The 22,176-nt window shown below is 64.1% G+C and overlaps 1 protein-coding gene across 1 annotated transcript; it reads right to left on the reverse strand.

Moving 5' to 3' along the window:
• Window positions 1–14,494: 14,494 nt before the first annotated feature.
• ZNF281 (zinc finger protein 281) lies at window positions 14,495–19,332 on the reverse strand. Its single transcript, XM_084907499.1, has one exon. It carries the CDS (start codon window positions 19,217–19,219, stop codon window positions 16,487–16,489), a length of 2,733 nt encoding a protein of 910 aa, XP_084763625.1. The 5' UTR covers window positions 19,220–19,332; the 3' UTR covers window positions 14,495–16,486.
• Window positions 19,333–22,176: the final 2,844 nt, after the last annotated feature.

A 22,176-nucleotide genomic window follows, 5' to 3' on the forward strand; every position in this document is an offset into this window, starting at 1 on the left:
CCGTCAGGGAGCGTGCAGGAGGCAGCCCATCCATGTCTCTCTCCCATCGATGCTTCTCTCCATCTCTCCCTCTCTCTTCCTCTCTCTCTAAACATCAGTGGGAACATGTCCTCGGAGGAGGAGGAACAAATAAATAAGGAAAAACAAACCTGCCTTTCTGGAAAGTTCTGGAAAGTTCTGGAAAGTGCTGCCTGGGGTGCCACAGGGGAGCCCAGGCCCCGGGGGAGAGCAGAACGGCCCTCAGCCCTCCACCGGCCGAGGCGCTGAGGTCACGCACACAGAGGCTGGGCCGAGGCGTCAGCATAGGGATGAGCCCAGCACAATGCGGCCACACAGTGACTGCCCAGACGGAACAAAGGGCCGGGCGCAGGGAGGAGGTGCCGGGCACAGGGACCCGCCTCCGGTCCAGCCCGGCCCCCCCTCGCCTCCTTCCCGCCCGCCGGCCAGGCCAGCTCCACCCACTGAGCCTCCCTGTCCTCGGTGTCCAAGCGAAGGCGGGTATCCAGTCCCTCGTGGGAGGCCAGGGAACAGAGCTAAGATGCGCGATACAGCCCGGCCGGCGAGACTCAGGGCTTGAGTGTTGACCTGTGAACCAGGAGGTCAGGGTTCGATTCCCGGTCAGGGCCCAGGCCCGGGTTGCAGGCTCGATCCCCAGCAGGGGACGTGCAGGAGGCAGCCGATCCGTGATTCTCTCTCCTCGTGGATGTTTCTCTCTTTCCCTCTCCCTTTCTCTCTCTGAAATAAAATACAAACATGTTTAAAAGAGAGAGAGGCCTGGCCGGTCTGGCCCAGGGGACAGAGCGCCGGCCTGCGGACTGAAGGCTCTCCGGTTCGATTCCCGGCCAGGCCATGGGCCCTGGGGGCGGGCTGGTTCCCGTCAGTGGTTCTCTCTCGTCATTGAAGTTTCTCCCTCTCCCTCTCCCTCTCTGAAATCCATAAAAACATCCACGGAGCGGCCAGAGGATGGTGATCTCTGAACACACAATCATCCGGCTGCTCCGTGTCCGTCCTGTAGAATAAAAGGCTCATATGCAAATGGTCCCCTCAACCAGGCGTTCGACCAGCAGGCAGGCCGGCCACCCACCCATGTCCCCTCCCCCTGGCCAGGCTGGCCGGACCCTACCCATGCATGGATTCATGCACCGGGCCTCTATTACACACACACACACACACACACACGCACGTGTGCACACACACATGCACACACACACAGACACACACGCACACACGCACATAGTGGCCAGATTATTACGCGTTCAGAGACCATCATCACCTGGCCACTCCGTGTATTTGAGAAATAAAAGAAGATTCAATCTCTCCTTAGTAACCGTCACCGTCCCTACCGCTGGGCTGACGCTAAGCATCCTGGGAAATGGCCGGTGACCCCCAGAGGCCACACCCCCCGCGGGGTGACATCACCGCCCCGCAGGCCTCCCTCCCTCCCTCCGGCCCGGCCGGCCGGGGTCCTGTCCACACGGACGGACGGGGTTCCCGGCAGAGCCCGCCCCGGGGCAGTGGCCTCACAGGCCCAGGGTGACCGGAGCCGGGGCGTGGCTCTGGGCCCCTGTGCTGGGCCGTGAGGGCGAAGGAGGGCCTGTCCCTCCCCCACCACCACCCATTCCCCCAGGACGGCCACACAGCACCCTCCTCCTCGCTGTCCGGCCGCGGCGTCTCGTCAGCCGGAGGAACCTCATGGCAGGTCCCCCGGACTCCCCAGCGCCCGGCGGGTTCCAGTCCCGGGCCTTTCCCACGACCTCCGACCTCTGAGCTCCGGGAGCCTCAGGCCCCGGCTGCCCCCCTGCAGGGCTCCGGGCGCCCACCTTCACCCTCTGCCCTCGGCACCTGGCGGGTCTGTCCCGGGAGGGAAGAGAGAGAGAGAGAGAGAGAGAGAGAGAGAGAGAGAGAGAGAGAGAGGAGAGAGAGAGCTGGGGGAGAGGGAGAATTGTTGTTATTATTGTTATCACTCCATTACTGTTATTATTTTCATTGCGAAGCTCAGAGAGAGAGAGGCCTCGGCCCACAGCATCTGCTCTGGGCGCCGTCCGTCCGTCCGTCCGTCCGAGGCTTCTCCTTCTTCAAAAGCAGACGAGCGGACAGACGCGGGCGAGATTATGAAACCATGACAGGGGCCCCGCCTTCCTTCCCAGCCCGGCTCCGGCGTCGGCTCACTTTCTGCTTCCGAGAACCGGAAGGTTACCTAACCTCAGCCCGGCCTCGCGGCCGCGGGCGGGCAGGCACCGACCTGTGAACCCGGAGGTCAGGGTTCGACTCCCGGTCAGGGCGCAGGCCGGGCGCGGGCTCCATCCCCAGGGCGGGGCGGGCAGGAGGAGGCGGCCCCGGATTCTCTCTCCTCACGGACCTGTCTCTCTCCCTCTCCCCCATCTCCCTCCTTCCTCTCTGACACCAATAAAAACGTCTCTTTAGAAAAAGGAAGGAAGTTACCGAAACGTCCCCACAGGCCCCCGCTGGCCTGGAGCGGGGCCGGGGGGCGGTCGGGGGCCAGTGGCCGCTGCGCAGCCTCCGCCGTCACCGGTCACCGGTCACCGGCTGTCCGGCACGGCCACAGCCCCAGAGGGCTCTCCGCTCGGCTTCTGGTCCCCGCAGGACCTTCCCGCCGGGACCTCGGGCAGGGGGGAGGGGGGGAGTCGGAACCTCGGGGAGGGGGGGGCCTGGGGGGGACCTTAGGGGGGGAGACCTGGGGCGGGGGGGGGAACCTCGGGTGGGGGGGAGGGCGGGGACCTCGGGCGGGAGGGGGGAGGGCCTGGGGGGACCTCACGGGGGGGAGACCTCGGGTGGGGAGGGCTCGGCCGGTCCGCCGGCCCTGGGGTTTGCAAGGTCAGCGAAGGTCAGAGCATCCCGGCCGAGGCCTCGGGGCTGGACGGAGGCCCAGAGCGGACGGTCCGAGGCGGACAGGGCTGCGTCTCACTGGCCCAGCGGGAGGCAGGGAAGTCCCTGGCGGCCGGCAGGGGGGAGGGGGGGGGGGAATTCCAGTTCGCACCTTCTCTCCTCGCCTGCCTGCGGAGGAGCGAGGGGAGGGGGGGATAAACAGGCAGCAGCGAAGACGGAAGGACCTTGTTTACAGGAAGCAGATAAACAACTGGATGATTGTTATTGTTTTCATTGCAAAGCTCAGGCCTGGGGGCTCGGGCCCGGGTGCTTGGCTGGGCATCGGGGAGGGGGGTGCTGGTGGCTCCCGACCCTGACAGGTGCAGGGGGCGGGGGGGGGGGGGGCAGGCAGCTAGCCTCCCCTGCCCCCAGGCCCACGCATTCTCCCATGGTTCAGCTCTTCAGACCCCCCAGAGCTCCGGCCCTGAGGGGTCCCCGAGGACGGACGGGTGACCTCGCCCCCCAGCAGCCCCCCAAGGCGGTGCCCTCCCGCGCTCCTGGGCCCCGGCCCAGCCACAGCCCCCCAACCCCTCACCCTGAGAGCCCGAGCGCCCCCCCAGCAGCCCCCCGAGTGGCCAGCGCGGTCCCGTTTCACAGACGGGGACCTGGAGGCTGCGGCCGGGACTGTTCTCGGGATGAAGCCGGGGAGGGGTCCGGGCTGGACCAGGGCCGGCACTGCAGGGAGACCCTCTCCTGCCCTGCCCGCCCCGGGGTGGGGAGGGGTGGGGGTGGAGGCAGACAGGAACGCCTCCAGGGGGCACCGGGGCCTCCTGGACCTCCTGTCCCGGCCCGGAGCACACGCGTGGCTGTCGGGACGTCAGGGCTCGGCTCTGAGTCACAGGCGTGTGGGCGCAGCTGCTGAGGGATGGAGGAGGGAGGGAGAGAGAGAGGGAGAAGGGAGGGAGGGAGGGAGGGATGGAGGGAAGAGGGAGGAGGGAGGGAGGGAGGGATGCAGGAGGGAGGGAGGAGGAAGGAGGGAGGAGGGAGGGAGGGAGGGATGCAGGAGGGAGGGAGGAGGGAGCACGCAGGGGGGGGGGGGCGTCCCGGCTGGGGCAGCTGCCTCGGGGGCAGGGACGGTGGGGGTGTCAGGGGGCGGGGGCGGGGGGGACGGGACGGGGAGCCCAGGATGTGGCCACGAGGGGAGCATCGAGATAACCACCAAGTGCACAGAGAGAAGGCTGGCTCTTCAATAAGAAAGGGGAAGTTCTGCCTGGAACCTGGCTGAGAATCTGAATTCATCCTATTTCCCCGCCCGCGGACACCGGTGAGCAGCGCTGGGTGATGCCCAGGCACCCCGTTTCCCACGTCACACACGCCAGCACCAAACCCCCCTCCGAGACCAGACTCCTGCCCCGACGTGAGGAGGGTTCGGCCCGCGCCCGGAGCCTGCCGCGCGGGGTGACTGACTGGGGGTGACTGGGGGTGACTGCGGGGCAGTGGGAACTGGAGCCCAGCAGCCTGGAGCCGGGCCGCCCAGTTCCCGAAAGGCCTTCCGCTGACCCGGCCGGGCAGCTCTCAGCCCACCCCCCCAGGGAGCCGCGGAGCCGCCTCAGAGCAGCCCTGGGCCTGCGAGGCCTCAGGCGTTTCCAGTACCTGCCCGGCCGGTGCTGCGGCTCAGCGGTGGAGCGTCGACCTAGGAACCAGGAGGTCAGGGTTCGGTTCCCGGTCAGGCCACAGGCCCGGGGTGCGGGCTCCGTCCCCAGGGTGGGGTGTGCAGGGGGCAGCCAGTCCGTGATTCTTTCTCATCGTGGATGTTTCTAACTCTCTCTCCCTCTCCCTTCCTCTCATAGCACATCCAGAGAGTCATTCCTGCCCTGGCCAGTGTGGCCCAGTGGATAGCGCGTCAGCCTGCGGGGACTGGAGGGTCCCGGGTTCGATTCCGGTCAAGGGCATGGACCTTGGTGGCGGGCACATCCCCGGTGTGGGGCGTGCAGGAGGCAGCGGATGGATGTTTCTCTCTCGTCGATGTTTCTAGCTCTCTGTCCCTCTCCCTTCCTCTCTGTAAAAATCAATAAAATTAAAAGAAAAGAAAAGAGCTTCGTCCCCATCCCTTCCTCTCCCACGTGGGAGCCCGGCGGATGCATTCCTGGGACGCCCCGAACCCCATCGCGCGAGGTCCGCCCGGAGCCTCCTGACCACGCCCGCGGGTGAATAGACGCGTTGTGAGGATTATCTATGCGGCTGGGGGTGAGGGGGGTGAAAACAAGAAACAATTCACTGATTCAGCGGGCACTGAGCACATCTCAGGATAAAACCCTTTGTTTTCCTTTTTTTTTTTTTTACATAAAACGTTATTGATTTTTTTACAGAGGGGAGGGAAAAGGGATAGAGAGAAACGTCATGAGAGAGAAAGAGAGAAACATCCATCAGCTGCCTCCTGCACACCCCACACTGGGGACGTGCCCGCAACCAAGGCACATGCCCTTGACCGGGATCGAACCCGGGACCCTTCAGTCCGCAGGCCGACGCTCTATCCGCTGAGCCACACCGGTGAGGGCTGTTTTCCTTTATATATATGTTATATTTTCCTTTAATTATATATATAATTTTTTCTTTTTTCATTTCAGAGAGGAAGGGAGAGGGAGAGAGAGAGAAACATCCATGATGAGAGAGAATCATGGATCAGCCGCCTCCTACAAACCCCCCCACTGGGGATGGAGCCTGCACCCCGGGCCTGTGCCCAGACCGGGAACCGAACCCTGACCTCCTGGGTCAACGAGCCGCACCGGCCGGGCTGATCTTTGTGTTGCTCACCTGCCTGGCCCCCACAGCAAACACACCTGCCGGGCATCCCAGAGCCTGTGCTGGGAGACGGGACTCGAACCCGGGGCCGCCCTCTGCATCTCAGCACCTCCCTCCCTGCAGAGGCCCAGCCAGGCCAAAGGGCAGGCGAGGCAGGGCCCCTCCCGGGACCCTGGTTGGCTGGCCGAGCTGTTAAAAATTCACCTGGCATTGTTCTTCCTTCTCTCCCTGCCCCAGCCGGGGAGGAGGGGCGGGGGGGGGGGGGCGGGAGCAGGCTGGGTGCCTCCTGGGCTCGCTCCTGGATCCACAGCCCAGGTTGTCCCAATGTCGGGGGACGTGGGGGTGCCAGCGCCCGCTGATGGACCACCGCGGAGCCACGCCGAGGCCGCCCAGCTGAGCTGTGGTCCGGGACCTGGGCGGAGGGCGGGGAGACAGCCCCAGCCAGCTCCTCCCGGTCAGCCGGCCCCGCTCCTGACCCAGCATCGCTCCAAACACCAGCCAAAGGCGGCTCGGCTGGACGGGGACCTGCACCCCCACACACACCTCTCCCTCCCCCACCCCCGGGACCCCGCCTTCCAGGGCCCTGGGTCCCATTCTTTCCCGGGCTCAGAGCTCCAGCCGCCTCTGCAGGGAGCTGCCCCCGAGGCTGCCTCAGGGCCGTTGCTCGGCTGTCCCTTCTCCCGGATCCCGCTCAGGGCTTCCCTCCGCTCAGCTCCGGGCCTCCCGAGGGCAGAGGCCCAGGGAACCTCACGAACCTCAAGGCCAGAGCCCCCCCTCTCTCTCTCTCTCTCTCTCTCTCTCTCTCTCTCTCTCTCTCTCTCTTCCCCTCTCTCTCCCCCTCTCCCCCTCTCTCTCCCTCTCCCTTCCTCTCTCTGAAATAAATTATATATATAATGTGTGTATATATGTGTGTATATATATGTCAGTGTATGTATATGTCTCTGTATGTGTATGTATATATCTGTGTATGTTTGTGCATATGTGTCTCTGTGTATATATGTACATTTAGGTCTGTGTGTATGTGTATGTCTATGTATATATGTCTCTCTCTGTGTGTATATATGTGTGTGTGTGTATATGCCTGTTTGTACATATATGTATATACCTCGTTATGTATATATGTACATATATATCCGTATTTATATGTACATATATATCCGTATTTACATGTACATGTATGTCTGTATGTACATGTATGTGTGTATATGTACATATACCTGTCTCTGTGTATTATGTGTATGTGTATATATATACCTGTGTATATGTGTACATGTCTGTATATATGTCTCTCTGTGTGTACATGTATGCCTCTCTGTGTGCACACACGTGTTTGAACAGGAAACAGAACTGTGCAGCCCTCCCGCTAGAAGCCCGTGTGGCCTGCGTCCTCGGTGCTGAAATTCTCACAGACACGCTCTCAGCGGCCCTGGCCAGGGCCCCCAGCCCGCAGGTCGGCCAGCTTCCTCTCCCTCAGCAGTGCGGGCCGGGCCTTCGGTCCCGTTTTACATATGAATGAGGAGCCCGCGGCGGCGGAAACTGTAGCCGTGGGTGGTTAACGGGTTTCACTATTAGTGCTCCCTGCAGTGTCACAGACCGTAAACACGGCCTGGGCTGCCCCCGAGGCTGGGGCCGGGGGAGGGGGGAGGGGAGGGAGGGGGGGACACGGCATCTCTGGCTACACAAATGAGTGCAGCTGGAGTCACCGGGACCTGGAAGAGGAGGGCCTGGGGCTCCTTCCAGCACCGGTCCTGGGCCGAGGAGAGAGTCCACAGGCCTGCCCGGACCCCCAGACGCCCGGACCCCCAGACGCCCGGACCCCCAGACGCCCGGACCCCCAGACGCCCGGACCCCCAGATGCCCGGACCCCCAGACGCCCGGACCCCCAGACGCCCGGACCCCCAGACGCCCGGACCCCCAGATGCCCGGACCCCCAGACGCCCGGACCCCCAGACGCCCTGGACCCCCAGACGCCCGGACCCCCAGACGCCCGGACCCCCAGACGCCTGAACCCCCAGACGCCCGGACCCCCAGACGCCCGGACCCTCAGATGCTCGGACCCCCAGACGTCAGGACCCCCAGATGCCCGGACCCCGGAGGACAGGACGCCGGGGCCGCTGGCCGTGGGATGAATTGCAAATCACTCCCAAAGCGACGCCTCTCGGGCGCCCGCACCTGCTCACAGACCGCGGGGGGCCCAGCTGAGACGGGGCCTCACTCAGCGGCCGTAACCCCGAGCCCCGGGCGCTGCAGGGGCCGCCGGCGGGCGCTCGGCCGAGGGCGCGGGGCCGGGCGGCCAGGGACCCACCCGCAGGGGCACGGGGCGGCCCAGGGGTTCCCGGGGGCCGGGCAGCTCTCCCCGCCGCTCGGCTCGGCTCTGCGATGGGGAGGGACACGGGGGGGGCGAGGGATGGGGGAGGGGGTGTGACCGTGGTGCCCGGCCCTCGGCCCGATGATGTAATGATTAACTATCGGCCGCGGGTGAGCCTGGCCGGGGCTGAGGGTCGTCTTTGAAGAGCAAACGGCAAAGAGAAAGGTCAGAGCCTCCGAGAGGCCGTGGGGCCCGTGTCGAAGGTCACGGAGACGGGCCTCCGGCCGCCGGTTCTCACTCGGACACAAGGGTCCCATTTTTAAAACGCCGCCCGCATCATGAGGTGTGTCTCGCTGCCTTCCCATCAGAAGGTCCCCGAGGCCCTCACCGGTGCGGCTCAGTGGATGGAGCGTCGGCCTGAGGACGGAAGGGTCCCGGGTTCAATTCCGGTCAAGGGCATGGACCTCAGTTGCGGGCGCATCCCCAGTGGGGGCCGTGCAGGAGGCAGCTGATCGATGAATCTCTCTCATCGATGTTTCTGACTCTCTCTCTCTCTCTCCTTCCTCTCTATAAAAATCAATAAAATACATATATATTTTTAAAAAACAAACAAACAAACAAACAAAAAGCAGGTCCTGGGAACGCGGAAACCGGCCCAGGAGGCGCAGCCGATGCTGAGCGCCCCTCAGGCCCAGCCCGCGGCCGCCTCGCCGGTAAATAAGCAGAAGGCCCGGCGGCTCCATTACGGATGTGCCCGTGGGAATCCGTCCGGGAGAGTCCGGGCCTCCGCGCATCCATCAGCCGCGCCCGCTGCCCACCCGCCCGCCCGGAGCCTAAGTTACTCAAAAATTGCGGGGACCTTGGGTCAAGGAGCCGCGCGGCGCTCAGCAGAAACGGCCGCTTGAGCGGGAGCGGGTGATCCATCTCGGCCGCGGCCGCCGCTCCCCGCGGGCCTGACGGCGCCATCGGTCAGGGCCGGCGTGGGGACGGCCGGGCGCCCCGGCTCAGCGCCTGCCGCGCCGGAATCACCTTAATAAAAGTTCAATTGCCCACGTCCCCGGGAATAAAACCGCTGACGGTGACAACGCCGGGGGAGGCCAGCCGTGCGGAACGCGGACGCTCACACGCCCCGCGGGGCCGCGGCCGGGCGCGCTGGCAGGTGCCACGCTGGCCGGGCTGGCGGCTGCGGGTGTGGGGTGTGGGGTGTGGGTGTGGGGTGTGAGGTTAGGGTGGAGGGTTGGAGGGTTGGAGGGTCGGAGGGAGGAGGCCAGGGGCGGAGAGGGGGCTGCTCATCTCGCCATTGCTATGCCCGGACCCAGCCAACACGTGAGTGAGTGAATGGGTGGGTGGGTGGGTGGGTGAATGGATGGATGAGTGAGTGAGTGAGTGAATGGGTAAGTGGGTGAGTGAAGGGGCGAATTAATGGATAGGTGAATGAGTGAGAGAATGGACAGTGAATGGATGAGTGAATGAATGCATTAGTGAATGAGTGACTGAGTGAATGAATGGATGAGTGAATGAATGGATGAATGAACGAGTGAATGCGTAAATGAGTAAATGCATGAGTGAAACAATGAATGAGTGAATGGGTGGGTGAATGAATGCATTAGTGAATGAGTGACTGAGTGAATGAATGGATAGGTGAGTGAATGGACGAATGAACGAGTGAATGCGTAAATGAGTAAATGCATGAGTGAAACAATGAATGAGTGAATGGGTGGGTGGATGAGTGAATGGATGAGTGAATGAGTGAGTGAATGAGTGAGTGAATGGATGAATGAGCGAATGAGCAGGCGAGTGAATGAGTGAATGAACGGGTGAGTGTGTGTGGCGTGAGTGGATGACTAAGCCCGTCACCTTTTATCGACGTTGAGGGCAGCTGCGCGTTCCGGGGAAAATGAGGAAGGAGCCGACGTTCACTCCGAATTTCCATTCCCGTCATCGTTCCCGTGGGAACCATAAAAAGAACCGGGCATCAGGGAGACAGAGGCAGCCTCCCTCCTTCCCGGTCCTCAAATCTGCTTTCCCGCCCGGCCGACCGCGTGGCTCCGTGTGGGGCGTCGACCTGTGACCCCGAGGTCAGGGTTCGATTCCCGGTCAGGGCACAGGCCCGGGTGGCAGGCTCGGTCCCCAGTGCGGGGTGTGCAGGAGGCAGCCAGTCCATCATCCTCTCTCATCGTGGATGTTTCTCTCTCTCTCTCTCCCTCTCCCTTCCTGTCTGAAATCAATACAAATATATATATATATATATTTTAAAACATGTCCTTTTAGCAGGTGAAAAGCAGCCAGCCTGGGAAAGCCTCCCTCCTGCAGCCGCCGCGGCCGCTCTGCAGCTGGGGAGCACCTGCGAGGGGCCTGCCCCCTCCCCCCATAGGAACAGAGAGCCCCCAACCAGCCTCTGCTCCGGGGACCCTGCTTCCAGGGCTCCGAGCCCAAGTGGGTCCGGGCCGAGGTTTGCCGGCTAAACCCACTCCGGCCTCATCACCATCTCCCCCCTCGAACCCGCCCGTCTGATGGGCCGCTGGGCGGGGCCGCCGTCTGCTGGGGCTGGCGTTCCCCCGATGACGTTAATCTTTGTCTATGTGGCCCCGGTCACGTGTGCTGAACGTTCTGGTGCAGAGCAGCACACGCGGGGGGAGGGGGCGGGGCGGTGAGACTAAACCAGACGGGCCGTCTAACGGATCCCTGCCCTCGGCCGGCCTCTGGACAAGGTGCTCGCTGCATTGTGACCGGCGGCGGCGTCCGGACCCGGCGGGCCCCTGCTCTCACCGTCCGGCCCAGGCGCCCACGGGGGGAACGCTCCGTCCGCCAGCCGCCCGCAGGGACCCCCAAAGGTCACCGCGGTCCCCAGCCTCCCGCTGTCCCCGGTCCACGTCTCCGCTGTCCTCGAACCCCACGGCCCGCCGGCCGGCCACGGTGAGCGGGGCCTGGCTCTGCAGTAGACGGCTGACACCCCCCGGCCCCCACTTTCTCCCCCGCTGCCCCCCTTTTTCCCCCCCGTCCGCCCCCCGCCATGCTCTTACCTAACCCTCCTTCCTTCCTCCCTCTCAGGACAGACCTGACAGGACCCTGCCCCACCTCCGTCTCTCACACTCCAAACGCGCCTCCAACAAACTGCCTGGAGCCTAGTCCTGACCTGGTCTTCTCCTGGCTGAAAAAAATAAATTTAAAAATGAGCCGAAGCCGGTGTGGCTCAGTGGGCAGAGCGCCGGCCTGCGGGCGGAAGGGCCCCAGGTTAGATTCCCGGCCAACGGCGTGGACCGGTCTGGACCGGTCTGTTTCCTGGGGCTGCACTTAGAGCCCTTCACCAGGATTTTCCTCCTTTGACCGTAGCCCCAGGCAAGAGGGAACTCCAGGCCTCGCCCAGTCAGCCTTCTTTCTTTCTGTTTGTTTCTGTTAATCCTCCCCTGAGGATATTTTCCCATCGGTTTAGAGAGAGAGAGAGAGAGAGAGAGAGAGAGAGAGAGAGAGAGGAGAAGAGAGTAGGAGAGAGGAGGAGAGAGGGAGAGAGAGAAAGAAACAAGGATGGGAGAGAGACACATCCACTGGTCGCCTCCTACAGGAGCCCCAGCCAGGGCCAGGGCCGGGCGGGAGCCTGCAATCCAGGTACAAGCCCTGGACCGGAATCGAACCCGGACCCTTCGGTCCACAGGCCGGCGCTCTATCCACTGAGCCACACCGGCCGGGCTCAGTCTGCTCTCTCGTCTCCGAGGACCGCCGCCGTGGGGGCCACGGAGTCAGAAACGCAGCCTCGGAGGGAGGGTCCGGTTTGGCAACCCCCCCTCGCGGCCTCCGTGCCTCCAGAAGGAGGAACTCGCTCTGCGGTGAGCGCTTGCGCCGGCTTCCTCCGGGGAAGAGCCGGCGAGTGCGCAACCTGCACGGAGCCACCGGCCGCCGGCCGACCCGCCGCCGATGGGGCCACCGGCCGCTCCTTTCAAACGAACCGGCCCCGGCCGGTGCGGCTCGGCAGATAGAGCCGGGGCCGGCGGACCGAAGGGTCCCGGGTTCGATGCCGGTTGAGGGCACGGACCTTGGCTGCGGGCACATCCCCGGTGGGGGGCGTGCAGGAGGCGGCTGGTGGAGGTTTCTCTCTCACCGATGTTTCTGACTCTTATCCCTCTCCCTTCCTCTCTGTGAAAAAACGATAAAATATATTTTTAAAAATAAGTAGAACGTTTTTTAATGAACCGGAAGCTGTCCCTTTCGGACTCCCAGGGGAAAGCCGTCCTCATCCCGAAGCTCCAGGTGGGATGGACGAGGGGGCAGAGCAACACCATGTGGAGCAAAACTACCAGAAATAAGAAAAAAAAACTGGACAAAACCCCGGAGTCCCCGACGCTCTGCGGCCAGGCTGCTCCCCGGTCACCACCCCCCGGGAGCCGAGCCGCCCGGCGCCGGGGCTTCGCTGTGGGTGGGCCGGGGACGGAGGCTCAGCCCTCCCTCCGTGTCTTAGCTCCTGGCCCTGCCCCCGTTCCCGTACCCGCATGCCGTGGCCGTGGCCGTGGCCGTGGCCGTGGCCGTGGCCGTGGCCGTGCCCGTGTCCTCCGTGCGGAGAGCCTTCCATGTCACGGGAGCGGCTCCACGGAGGCTCGGTCACTCACCGGCGGACAGAGACGCCCTCAGCGCCTCCCGGTCTGAGCCGCCACCTGCCTGACTGACCGGCCCGGCACCTGGTCCCTGTCCGCAGCCCCTCGGCGGGCCCGGCACCCGGTCCCTATCCACAGCCCCTCGGCGGGCCCGGCACCCGGTCCCTATCCACAGCCCCTCGGCGGGCCCGGCACCCGGTCCCTGTCCGCAGCCCCTCGGCGGGCCCGGCACCCGGTCCCTGTCCACAGCCCCTGGTGGGCTCCTGACCGGGCTCCCAGGCTGAGGGGTCCGGGGTCGGGCCGGGCACACACAGGTGTCCTGCGGGTGTGGGCCCTGGGAGGCCAGTCCTGTCACCGGCTGCCCAGAGCCAGTGGCCACAGCGTGCCAGGCCTCTCCCCGGGGAGCCGGGCGTCCACCGGACACGGGACCGGCCGAAGGGGCACGCTCACGTGCAGTGCACACCTTGTTTCTTTTTAAAAAGCCAGCAGGGACCAAGCAAGCGGAAATCCCTTCGTGGCTCCGTGTGGCTCCCCCCACACCCCCACCCCCCCGGTGCGGCTCAGTGGGTAGAGCGTCGGCCCGAGGGCTGAAGGGTCCCAGGTTTGATCCTGGTCGAGGGCACACTTTCGGGTGGCGGGCTCCATCCCCAGGGTGGGGCGTGCAGGAGGCAGCCGGTCCATGATGCTCTCTCATCGTGGGTGGTTCTCCCTCTCCCTCCTTGCCTCTCTGAAATCAATAAAAATATATATATTTTTTAAAAAGAGTGGAATGCCCCCTTCCTGGTAATAATCTCGTTCAAAGCCATCACCTCACGAGGGGCGTTTTATGGTTTTCTGACCCAGGCGAGGACAGCCGATTTCCCAGCGGCTGCTGAGGTGCCGCTGTCCGTTTTCAGTGGCCACGGAGGAGGCTGGACACCCGGGCGCTCCCACAGCCCTCCCCGCAGCGCAGGCCACGGCGGGTGGGCGGGCGGACACGGCTCTCCCGCTGCCGGGAAGGGCCGGCCCCCGAGCAAACGTCCCGGGACCGGCCGGAGGGCCCCACGCAGCCTGCCTGCCGCCGGGGCCCGCACAGCGCCCCCCGGGATCTTAAAGGCGCGCTGTGCCCGTCCGTCAGAGACGCCGTGAGCACCCAGATGGGAGTCTGCACTCAGACCCCGCTCTGGAGCGCGGGCCGCAGTCGGATGAACTCGGGAGCGAGGGTGTCCTGTGCCCACGCTCCGGCCTCCCTGTGACCCCAGCAGTGCCAGCCGGGGGTCGGCCCCTCCACCTGCCGGGCGGGGTCCAGAAAGCCCACCTCACGCCCGGACGTCCCGCTGCAGGGAAACCCAGTTGGGCTCAGTCTAAGCCCTGATCGTCCCCGTAGAATGGCATCCTGTATCTTTACCCTGAACATGCGCAGCCACTGAATTTCAAAGCACCATTTCCTCCCAGTTTTACGGAGCCACCTACAGCTTTTCCTCCTTCCTCTCCAGTTAACGTGTTTAAGCTGTAAATCCTTCTCTGCGTCTTCAGTATCTCCCTCTGTCCCCCCTTCTAACAGCTCCACTTCCCACCGTTCCCAACACTGCTGACCTGGGACGTACAATACTTTTCTCCCAGCTGAAGATGCTCTGGACCATTTGTATTTGTGTTTATTACAACCTTTTAGAGGCAAAAAAAAAAATGTGCCGGAACCAACAGATCCTGGAACTCAGAATGAAGCGCCAACAGCCTCTGGGATGATGTGTAGGATGGCGAACCCCGATTCAAGAACCCATGTCCCAGCTCGCACGTTAAATCTCTGCTTTCATACAGCGACCCTCAGACACAATGAAAACAGCCAACCAGTTTCCAGAGAAACCCGGGAACATGGGACACTCAGAGCCGGCCCCGGCCCGCAGGCCGCACCACAGGCGTGGACGCCGCGGGAAACGCAGCACAGAAAGATCTGGAAGAGGTGACGACGGGCAGGAAGCAGAGGACACCTCTCTTCGGATTTTGTGATTAACAAGGTCTTTTATTGGTAGTAAACTAGAGCAAACAATCAGAATAATACATATGCAGTTTCAGTACACACAATAAAAGTTAGAGAAATCCAAAACCTGTATAAAACAAACGCGGGGGACCGCACATCGTGGATCCGGCGGGAAGGCCCTCTCCGCACCCCCAGGCCCGGACCGCGTCCCCAAATGAGAAATACAGACTTTAGAACCGAGTGGGTGTAAGAGGGTTAAACACGTTTTTTTCCCTAAGAATCCTGCAGTGGCTCGAGGTGACCCTCAGCTGGCAGAAGCACGCTTAAGGGGGGGAAAGGGGGCAGGGGGAAATAAACTAGCATTCTGTAACCATCTTAACAATCCCTCGTTTCCCGAACACTGCTTTCGTAACAGAAGTTAATGACTGCACCGTCCATGGAAGCCGGGGCGGGCGGGTTGCACAACGAGGGGCAAACAAACAAACATGGTGCTTCCGGGGGCCGTGAGCCTGAACCACCACCGAGAGTACACGGAACTCCGCAGCAACGCCCGGCGGTAAAAACGTAATCAGGAAAAACACACAATGGCTGAGAGTGGTTTGGGGCAGAGCCGGTCACCAGCAGCTGCAAATGGCAATGCGGGTGGGCGGCGAGTCGAGGTCCCTCCCCACGACCCCCCCGACCCTGCACAATACTGACGGGCGCCCCTGCGCTCGGCTGCGGCTCCGCCGAGGGGCTCTGAGGTCACTGGGGGGCAGGCGGGCCGGCCCTCCCGCTGGCTCCGGCACCGGCTGGGATTCCCCACCGCGGCCGGCGCTCCGGCCCCAGCACGTGGGGCGTCACGATGCGTAAGGACCTGCGTGGGGTGCTCCCCCGTGGTTCCCGCTGGGAGTGGCAGGTGTCTCTCTCATTACTGTTTGGTGTTTGGCTGCCGCAGGCCTGTGAAATGCTCATTGGAATGTAGCTCGTTCTAAAACTGAAACTGTCAGGACAAGGAGGGCCCAGAACTGTTAGAAAGAGGGTCGGTTTAGAAGAAGAAAAAGAAAAAAGAAAAAAAAACAACACAGACACCCAGAAGTGTGGGTGACGTGCAACAGAGGAGATGTCTCTGGGCTGCGTGTGACACCACACACCCCCAATTCCAAAGAACTAGTCACCCCAACGGGGTCCTAACCCTGCACCCCGCTCGGCTCCGACCCTGGGCCAGCGCCAGCTGCCGGTCGGTGGGACGGGCAGAGGCGGGCAGGGAGAGGGCGCTTTTTAAAAGTTATGACTTCTTTCATTAAAGCTATGGTTCCGGGCTCGGACCAGAGACCCCGGGGGCTCTGTCCTGCCGGCGGGGGGGACGTGGTGGAAGCTCAGAGCACAGTAAGAGGCCGCCCGCACACGGCGGCATCAGCGATCTGAAATGTTTTCTCTCGATCCCTTCCTCGGACGGGGAAACGGAGATCCTGTCGGCCCAGACAGAGCAACGTGAAATGTTTCGATCCCTCACTCGAACGGTGAAGCGTACACCATACCATCTGTAAACCGGATATTCCATCACAGCGACAGCGTACAGAGTTCCCATGCGTCATTACACTTTCCTGAGAGTAAAGCAATTAGAATAACCTTAATCCTAGCAACAAAGTTTTTTTTTTTTTGTTCTGTATTTTACATCGTTTTTTTTTTCTTTTTTTCCTCCCTTTTTTGGGTTTTTTATTTTTTGTACTTTTTTTGCATTTAAAACTTTTGGGCTATTCCCTGACCATCTCTATACATGTAAATTTGATTGCTAAGACGTTGTCACTTTTGAATGTCAAACTATTTTGAATCTATCGATTTCGATTAAAAATCATAATAGAAACAGAGCTAAAATCACGCTAACAAAATAAACTAAATATGAAAAGTTGCATTGAAAGGGCATTACATTATTCTTACGAGGATCGTGTACAAACATTCCAATGGCAGTGTTCTCGGAACGAAACAGACGCCGCGTCCTGGGCCCCCCGGCCGCCGCCCGGGGGCTTACCTGTAGCTCTGGCTGGTGGGAGTCTTGACGCGCGTGCTGCACGGCTCGCCCCCGTCGGCCATCATGTCTGTGTACCCTGAGAAATCGGACACCGCGGTCCTGACTCTGTGGTCCACCTCGCCGTTGGAGTTACTGACGAAGGTCATTGGCACCCTGCCGCCCGACTTGAACTGAGACCCGAACGCCTGTGCAAAGTTCTCGATCTGGTAGGTGGCCCGCGGCTCCAGGTCCTTCTGGGCGTCCAGCGGGCCGGCGAGCTCCGGGGAGGGCAGCGGGAAGCTGGCGGAGGGCTCCAGGGCCTTCGGCTGCTCCTTCTGGCTCGGCAGCTTCTGAGATGAGGCCTGGAAGGCGGAGGACGGCTCGAGGTTCTTCTGGGAGTCGATCAGATCGTCCAGCTCCTGGGAAGGGGTCAGCTGCTGGTGGGTGGCGTCCAGAGCAGACAGGTACAGGCCCGGCTGGGATCCGAACAGCATCCCGAAAGGGGGCTTTGGCAACGAGGACGGCAACACTGAGGTAACAGACTGGCCGAAGCCGCACTCCAGGGGGGACGTAGTGTAGATCTGCTTCTCCGGGAACAGCGAGTGGTTGTGGAGGGGCGAGGCCAGGCTGACGAACTGGAACCCGTGTCCGAGCGCGAAGCCGGCGTTGGTGGACTTCTCGAAGGCCTGCTGGAGGTATTTGGAGTACTCCTGCAGCACCAGGGCCTTGTCGCTGGGCGGGGCCTGGGCGCCGGGGCTCAGGCCGCCCTCGGGCGCCAGCTCCCCGTGCTCCCCGGCGGCGTGCAGGTCCACGCGGGGCTCGGCCAGGCCGAAGGGGTCCTCCTTCTGGCTCTCGGCCTTGCCGGAGTACTGGTCCAGGATGCTCTGCAGCACCTCGTCGGGGATGCCGGACTTGTCGTGGCAGGCCTTGATGTCCGCGTCCATGAGCGCCAGCGGGGCCTCGCCCTCCAGCACGCCGGCGCCGGCCGCCTGGATGACGGAGGGCTGGGCGGCCATGTGGCCCGCGCTGACGGAGAAGGCACTGTTGCTGGCGGCGGAGGGCAGGTAGCGCCGCTTCTTGGAGAACTGCATGGCGTCGTCGTAGCTGCTCAGCGGGCCCTGCTTGCCGCCGCCGCCCTGGAGCAGGCCGCCCAGGGCCTCGGACCCGGCGCCCCCGGCCACGCCCAGGCCGCCGCCTGGCTTCCCGGACAGCGCCTTGGGCCCCACCAGCTCGGGCAGCGGCGCCACGAAGTTCAGGTAGCTCTTGTCGGCGCCCTTCCGGCCTCCCTTCTTGAAGATGAGCTTTGGCACCCTCCTCTGCAGCTCGTCGAGGCCGCCGCCGCCCAGCACGCCCCCGCCCGGCGACAGGGCAGGCATCTCCACCGAGTAGGTCTGCATGCCCAGGCCGCTGGCCAGCGGCGGCTCGCCCGCCTTGCCCGCCTTATGCTCCTTATTCTCGGCGGCGGCGGCGGCCGCGCTCTTGGCCTTGGACTTCCTCCTGGATGAGCCGCCCCCGCTTCCCTGAGACAGCGCGGCCAGGCTGCCCGGCGCGGCGCCCGGGGGGACCGCGGGGCCCGGCTCGCCGCCGCCACCGGGGGCGCCCTTGGCCCCGGCCTCCCCGCAGGTGCGCCGGTGCTTGAGCAGCCGGTCGGTCCGGGAGAAGAACTGCTGGCAGGTGTCGCACTTGTAGGGCTTCTCGCCGCTGTGCGTGCGCTTGTGCCGCTCCATGTGGTACTTCTGGATGAACTTCATGCTGCACTGGTCGCAGCCGAAGGGCTTCTCGCGGCTGTGGATCTTCTCGTGCCGCTGCAGCAGGTACTTCTGGATGAAGCCCATGTGGCACTGGCCGCACTGGAAGGGCCGCTCGCCCGTGTGGATGAGGACGTGGCGGCGCAGGTGGTAGGAGCTGCGGAAGGCCGCGCTGCAGTGGTCGCAGACGTGCGGCTTCTGGCTGGGCGACAGCACGGTGGCCTCCCCGTCGGCGGCGGCCGCGGCTCCTCCGGGGGCGGCCAGGCCCGGCTTGGAGGAGGAGGAGGAGGAGGAGGAGGAGGAGGAGGACGACGCACCCCCGGGCGCCTTCCGCTTGTTGGCTTTGGTTCCCTGAGATTCCGGCTTGGGCCGCTTGGCCTTCTTGCCGTGCGTGTGGTCCGGCTTGGGCTCCTCGGCGCCCAGCAGGCCGTCGCGGGGGTGCGGGTGCGGGGCGGGCGGCGGCGGCTGCGGGTGCAGGACTGAGCTCAGGTCCTGGATGACGCCGGGGCCGCCCGGGTCGCCGGCCAGGCCGGGCCCGCGCTCCTCGGCGCCGGCGAACAGGCCGCCGAAGGGCGGGTGGTGGTGGTGGTGGTGGTGGTGGTGGTGGTGCGGGTGCGGGTGCGGCGGCGGCGGCTCGTCGGGGTCGGCCGGCTTCTCCTGCTTGATGCTCACGAGCGGCTGCAGGAAGCCCCACGGGGTGCGCGGCGCCGCGGGGAAGGCCGCGCCCGCCGAGGAGGCGGCGGCGGCGGCGGCGGAGGAGGAGGCCGCCGGCTCCTTCTTGAAAGTCACGTCCGGCGGCGGCGGCGGCTCGGCGGGGGCCGCGGGCGGGCCGAGCGCGCAGGCCGCGGGGGGGGCGGCCGGCCGGGCGAAGCTGGCGACCGGGGGCAGCCGGTGGTTGAACATGACGAGGCCCTGCGGGAAGCCGGGCTCCATCTCCGCCCGCCGGCCGCCGCCGGAGCCGCCGGAGCCGCCGCCGCTGGCGAGCCCGCCGCCGACTCTCATGCCCGGGCGGCGAGGCCTGGCTGCGGAGGGAGAGGACGGAGAGGCGCTGGGGCCGGGCCGCGGGGGCGCCCGCCCCGCCCGGCCGCCCGCCCGGCCGCCCGCGCCGCCCCCGCCCGCCCGGCCCGGCCCGGCCCGGCCCCGCCCGCGCCGCCCGCACTTACGGTCCCGCCGCCGCCGCCGCGCCGCCGCCGCCGCCTCCGGTTAATAAAAATAACGCCGTCCGCCCCACAATGGAATTAAAAGCCTCCCCCGCTCTGCGCAGGCGCGGCGCGGGGGCTGCTGGGAGCCGCCGGCCCGGCCCGAGGGGAGCGCTGCGCCCACCCAGTGCGCAGGCGCCGCGGCTTCCGCCCGCCCGCCCGCCCGCCTGTCGATCACCGCCGGGGCGGTTGGGCGCCGGGGCCGGCGGCCCCCGGGGGCTGCTGGGGGAGTGGGGGCGTGGCCCGCGGGACCCCCTCGGCGGCCGGCGCGTCCTGATTGGTAGGCGGCGGTTTGATGGACAGGCGTGTGTGCGGAAAGGCGCCCGCGAGGTGGGCAGCCCCCCGGGGGCTGCTGGGGGAGAGGGGGCGTGGCCTGCGGGACCCTCTCGGAAGCTCGAGCGGCCTGATTGGTGGGCGGCGGTTGACAGACAGGCCCCAGTGCGGAAAGGCACCCGGGAGGTGGGCAGCCCTCCCGGGAGCTGCTAAGGGAGAGGGGGCGTGGCCTGAGGGACCCCCTTGGCGGCAGGCGCGGCCTGATTGGTGGGCGGCGGTTGACGGACAGGCGTGGTGTGCGGAAAGGCGCCCGCGAGGTGGGCAGCCCCCCGGGGGCGGGATGTCCGGCGGGCGGGGCGGCGCGTGCAGGCTGCGGGCTGCGGGCCGGGGGCTGGCGGGGAAACTGAGGCCCGCACGCACGGGGGGACGGCGGGGCGCGCTCCCCTGTACCGTATGCAATGCATCCAGGGGCGGGATCCGAACCCGGGCCCCTGCGAGGGCCTCCCTCCGCCTCGGAGCCCCGGGGGGCGCCCCCTGGAAGCCATCGGAGCCCCGGAGGCTCCGGTTGATGGTGAATCACATGGTGGGCGCCCTCGTGGCGCGCGGCCTTCTGCATCTGCAGGAAAAGCCCCAGATAGCGGTCCCGCTGCGAAAAGAATAAAGAGAAGAAAAAAAAAAAAACTTGTCTCGCTGCCAGCCCGCCTGGAGGCGCAGGAAAGGCGGCGGCCCAGGTGCGGCTGCAAAGCTCGCCCACGTGCGGGCATCCGCGGCGTGTCAGCCCCACACCTGCTGGGTCTGGGCCCGAGGCTGGGGCCTGGCCACGTGCCGCCTGGCACCCCACCCCGGGGTGACACCTGCGGAAACCCATCCCCAGGATCCTCTCCGCCCTCCCCCAGAAGAGCAGCACCCCGAGGAACCCGTGCAAAAGGGGGACCAGGACCAAGTCACCCCTTGAAATCCAAGCCCAATCCCCAAAAACCCAATCTTCATCCCCAAAAACCCAGCCTCAGTGCCTCCTGTCCCCAAGGCTGCAAAAGTCCCAGGAAGGATGCAAAAATCGAACCCTGGCCAAAACCGGTGTGGCTCAGTGGGTAGAGCATCAGCCTGCAGACTGAAAGGTCCCAGGTTTGATTTCGGTCAAGGGCGTGGACCTTGGTTGCAGGCACATCCCCAGAGGGGCGCGTGCAGGAGGCAGCGGATCGATGACTCTCATCGATGTTTCTAACTATCCCTCTCAATTCCTCTCTGTAAAAAAATCAATAAAATAAATTTTTTAAAAATCGAACCCCATAACTTGCCTCCCCACACACACACGGCATTGATACACACTAGAACGGTGACCATCCTGTGTGTACATAGCGTGTTTTCTCCCGCCCCAAGCCCATGTCCGTGGCAAAACGCCCAGCTACATACAAGCTCACGGTTCCATCATACATGACCTCCCTGAGGCCTGTCCCCACTGAAACCCTGACGGTGATTCCTGCGTTCTCCTGGGCCTCCTCCTGAGTGTCTGCTCGAGGACGTCCCAGGCCGGAGGGACTGAGCTTGTGGGGACAAAACATACCCGTGTTTTCCTAGCTCCCGCAGCTCGCTCAGGCGCCCGCCCCTCTGCCCCTGGGGCCGGCGGTGGGACTGAGCCCAGTGTGAACAGGGAGGACCAAGAATTCACCAGCTTCGCCAAAACCGGTGTGGCTCAGTGGATAGAGCGCCGGCCTGCGGACTGAAAGGTCCCAGGTTCGATTCTGGTCAAGGGCATGGAGCTTGGCTGCGGGCACATCCCCAGTGGGGGGTGTGCAGAAGGCAGCTGGTCGATGTTTCTCTCTCATCGACGTTTCTAGCTCTCTATCCCTCTCTCTTCCTCTCTGTAAAAAATCAATAGAGGCCGAAACCGGTTTGGCTCAGCGGTAGAGCGTCAGTCTGCGGACTGAAAGGTCCCGGGTTCGATTCCGGTCAAGGGCATGCATGTACATTGGTTGCGGGCACATCCTGGGTGGGGGTGTGCAAGAGGCAGCTGGCCGATGTTTCTCTCTCATCGACGTTTCTAGCTCTCTATCTCTCTCCTTCCTTTCTGTAAAAAAAAAAATCAATAAAATATATATTTTTAAAAATCAATAGAATATATTAAAAAAAAGAAAAAAAAGAACTCGCCAGCTTCAGGCGCCGGTAACATAGGAGCGGACGCCCCTGAGGAGTGAGGCCTCCCCCGCCCGCCCTCCCGGCGGGGAGACAGTGTTTGATGGGGAGCGGGCGGCAGACTGGCCAGCCCAGCCGTGAAGGGCAGCCGCGGGCGCGGGCGGGACGGCAGCCAGCCGGCTCGGGCCCCTCGGTGATCAAGATGAGAAGCCTGTCAGCGCGGCCGCGTCAGCCTTGAGCACCCCAGCAGACTCACCTCGGGGCGCGCACTCCATCCATCAGGAAGACGGACAGGCCCGCTCCCCGGGGCGGAGGGGGGGGCAGCCGTTAGCGCCCATCATGCCTGCCTGCCGC

The sequence above is a fragment of the Pipistrellus hanaki genome (assembly GCF_964339955.1).
Source record: "Pipistrellus hanaki genome assembly, contig: scaffold_122, whole genome shotgun sequence".
NCBI classification, from domain to species: domain Eukaryota; kingdom Metazoa; phylum Chordata; class Mammalia; order Chiroptera; family Vespertilionidae; genus Pipistrellus; species Pipistrellus hanaki.

What these genes read in the sequence shown, in the direction of transcription:
- ZNF281 (XM_084907499.1), bottom strand. Translation starts at nt 19,219, where the DNA reads ATGAGAGTCGGCGGCGGGCTCGCCAGCGGCGGCGGCTCCGGCGGCTCC.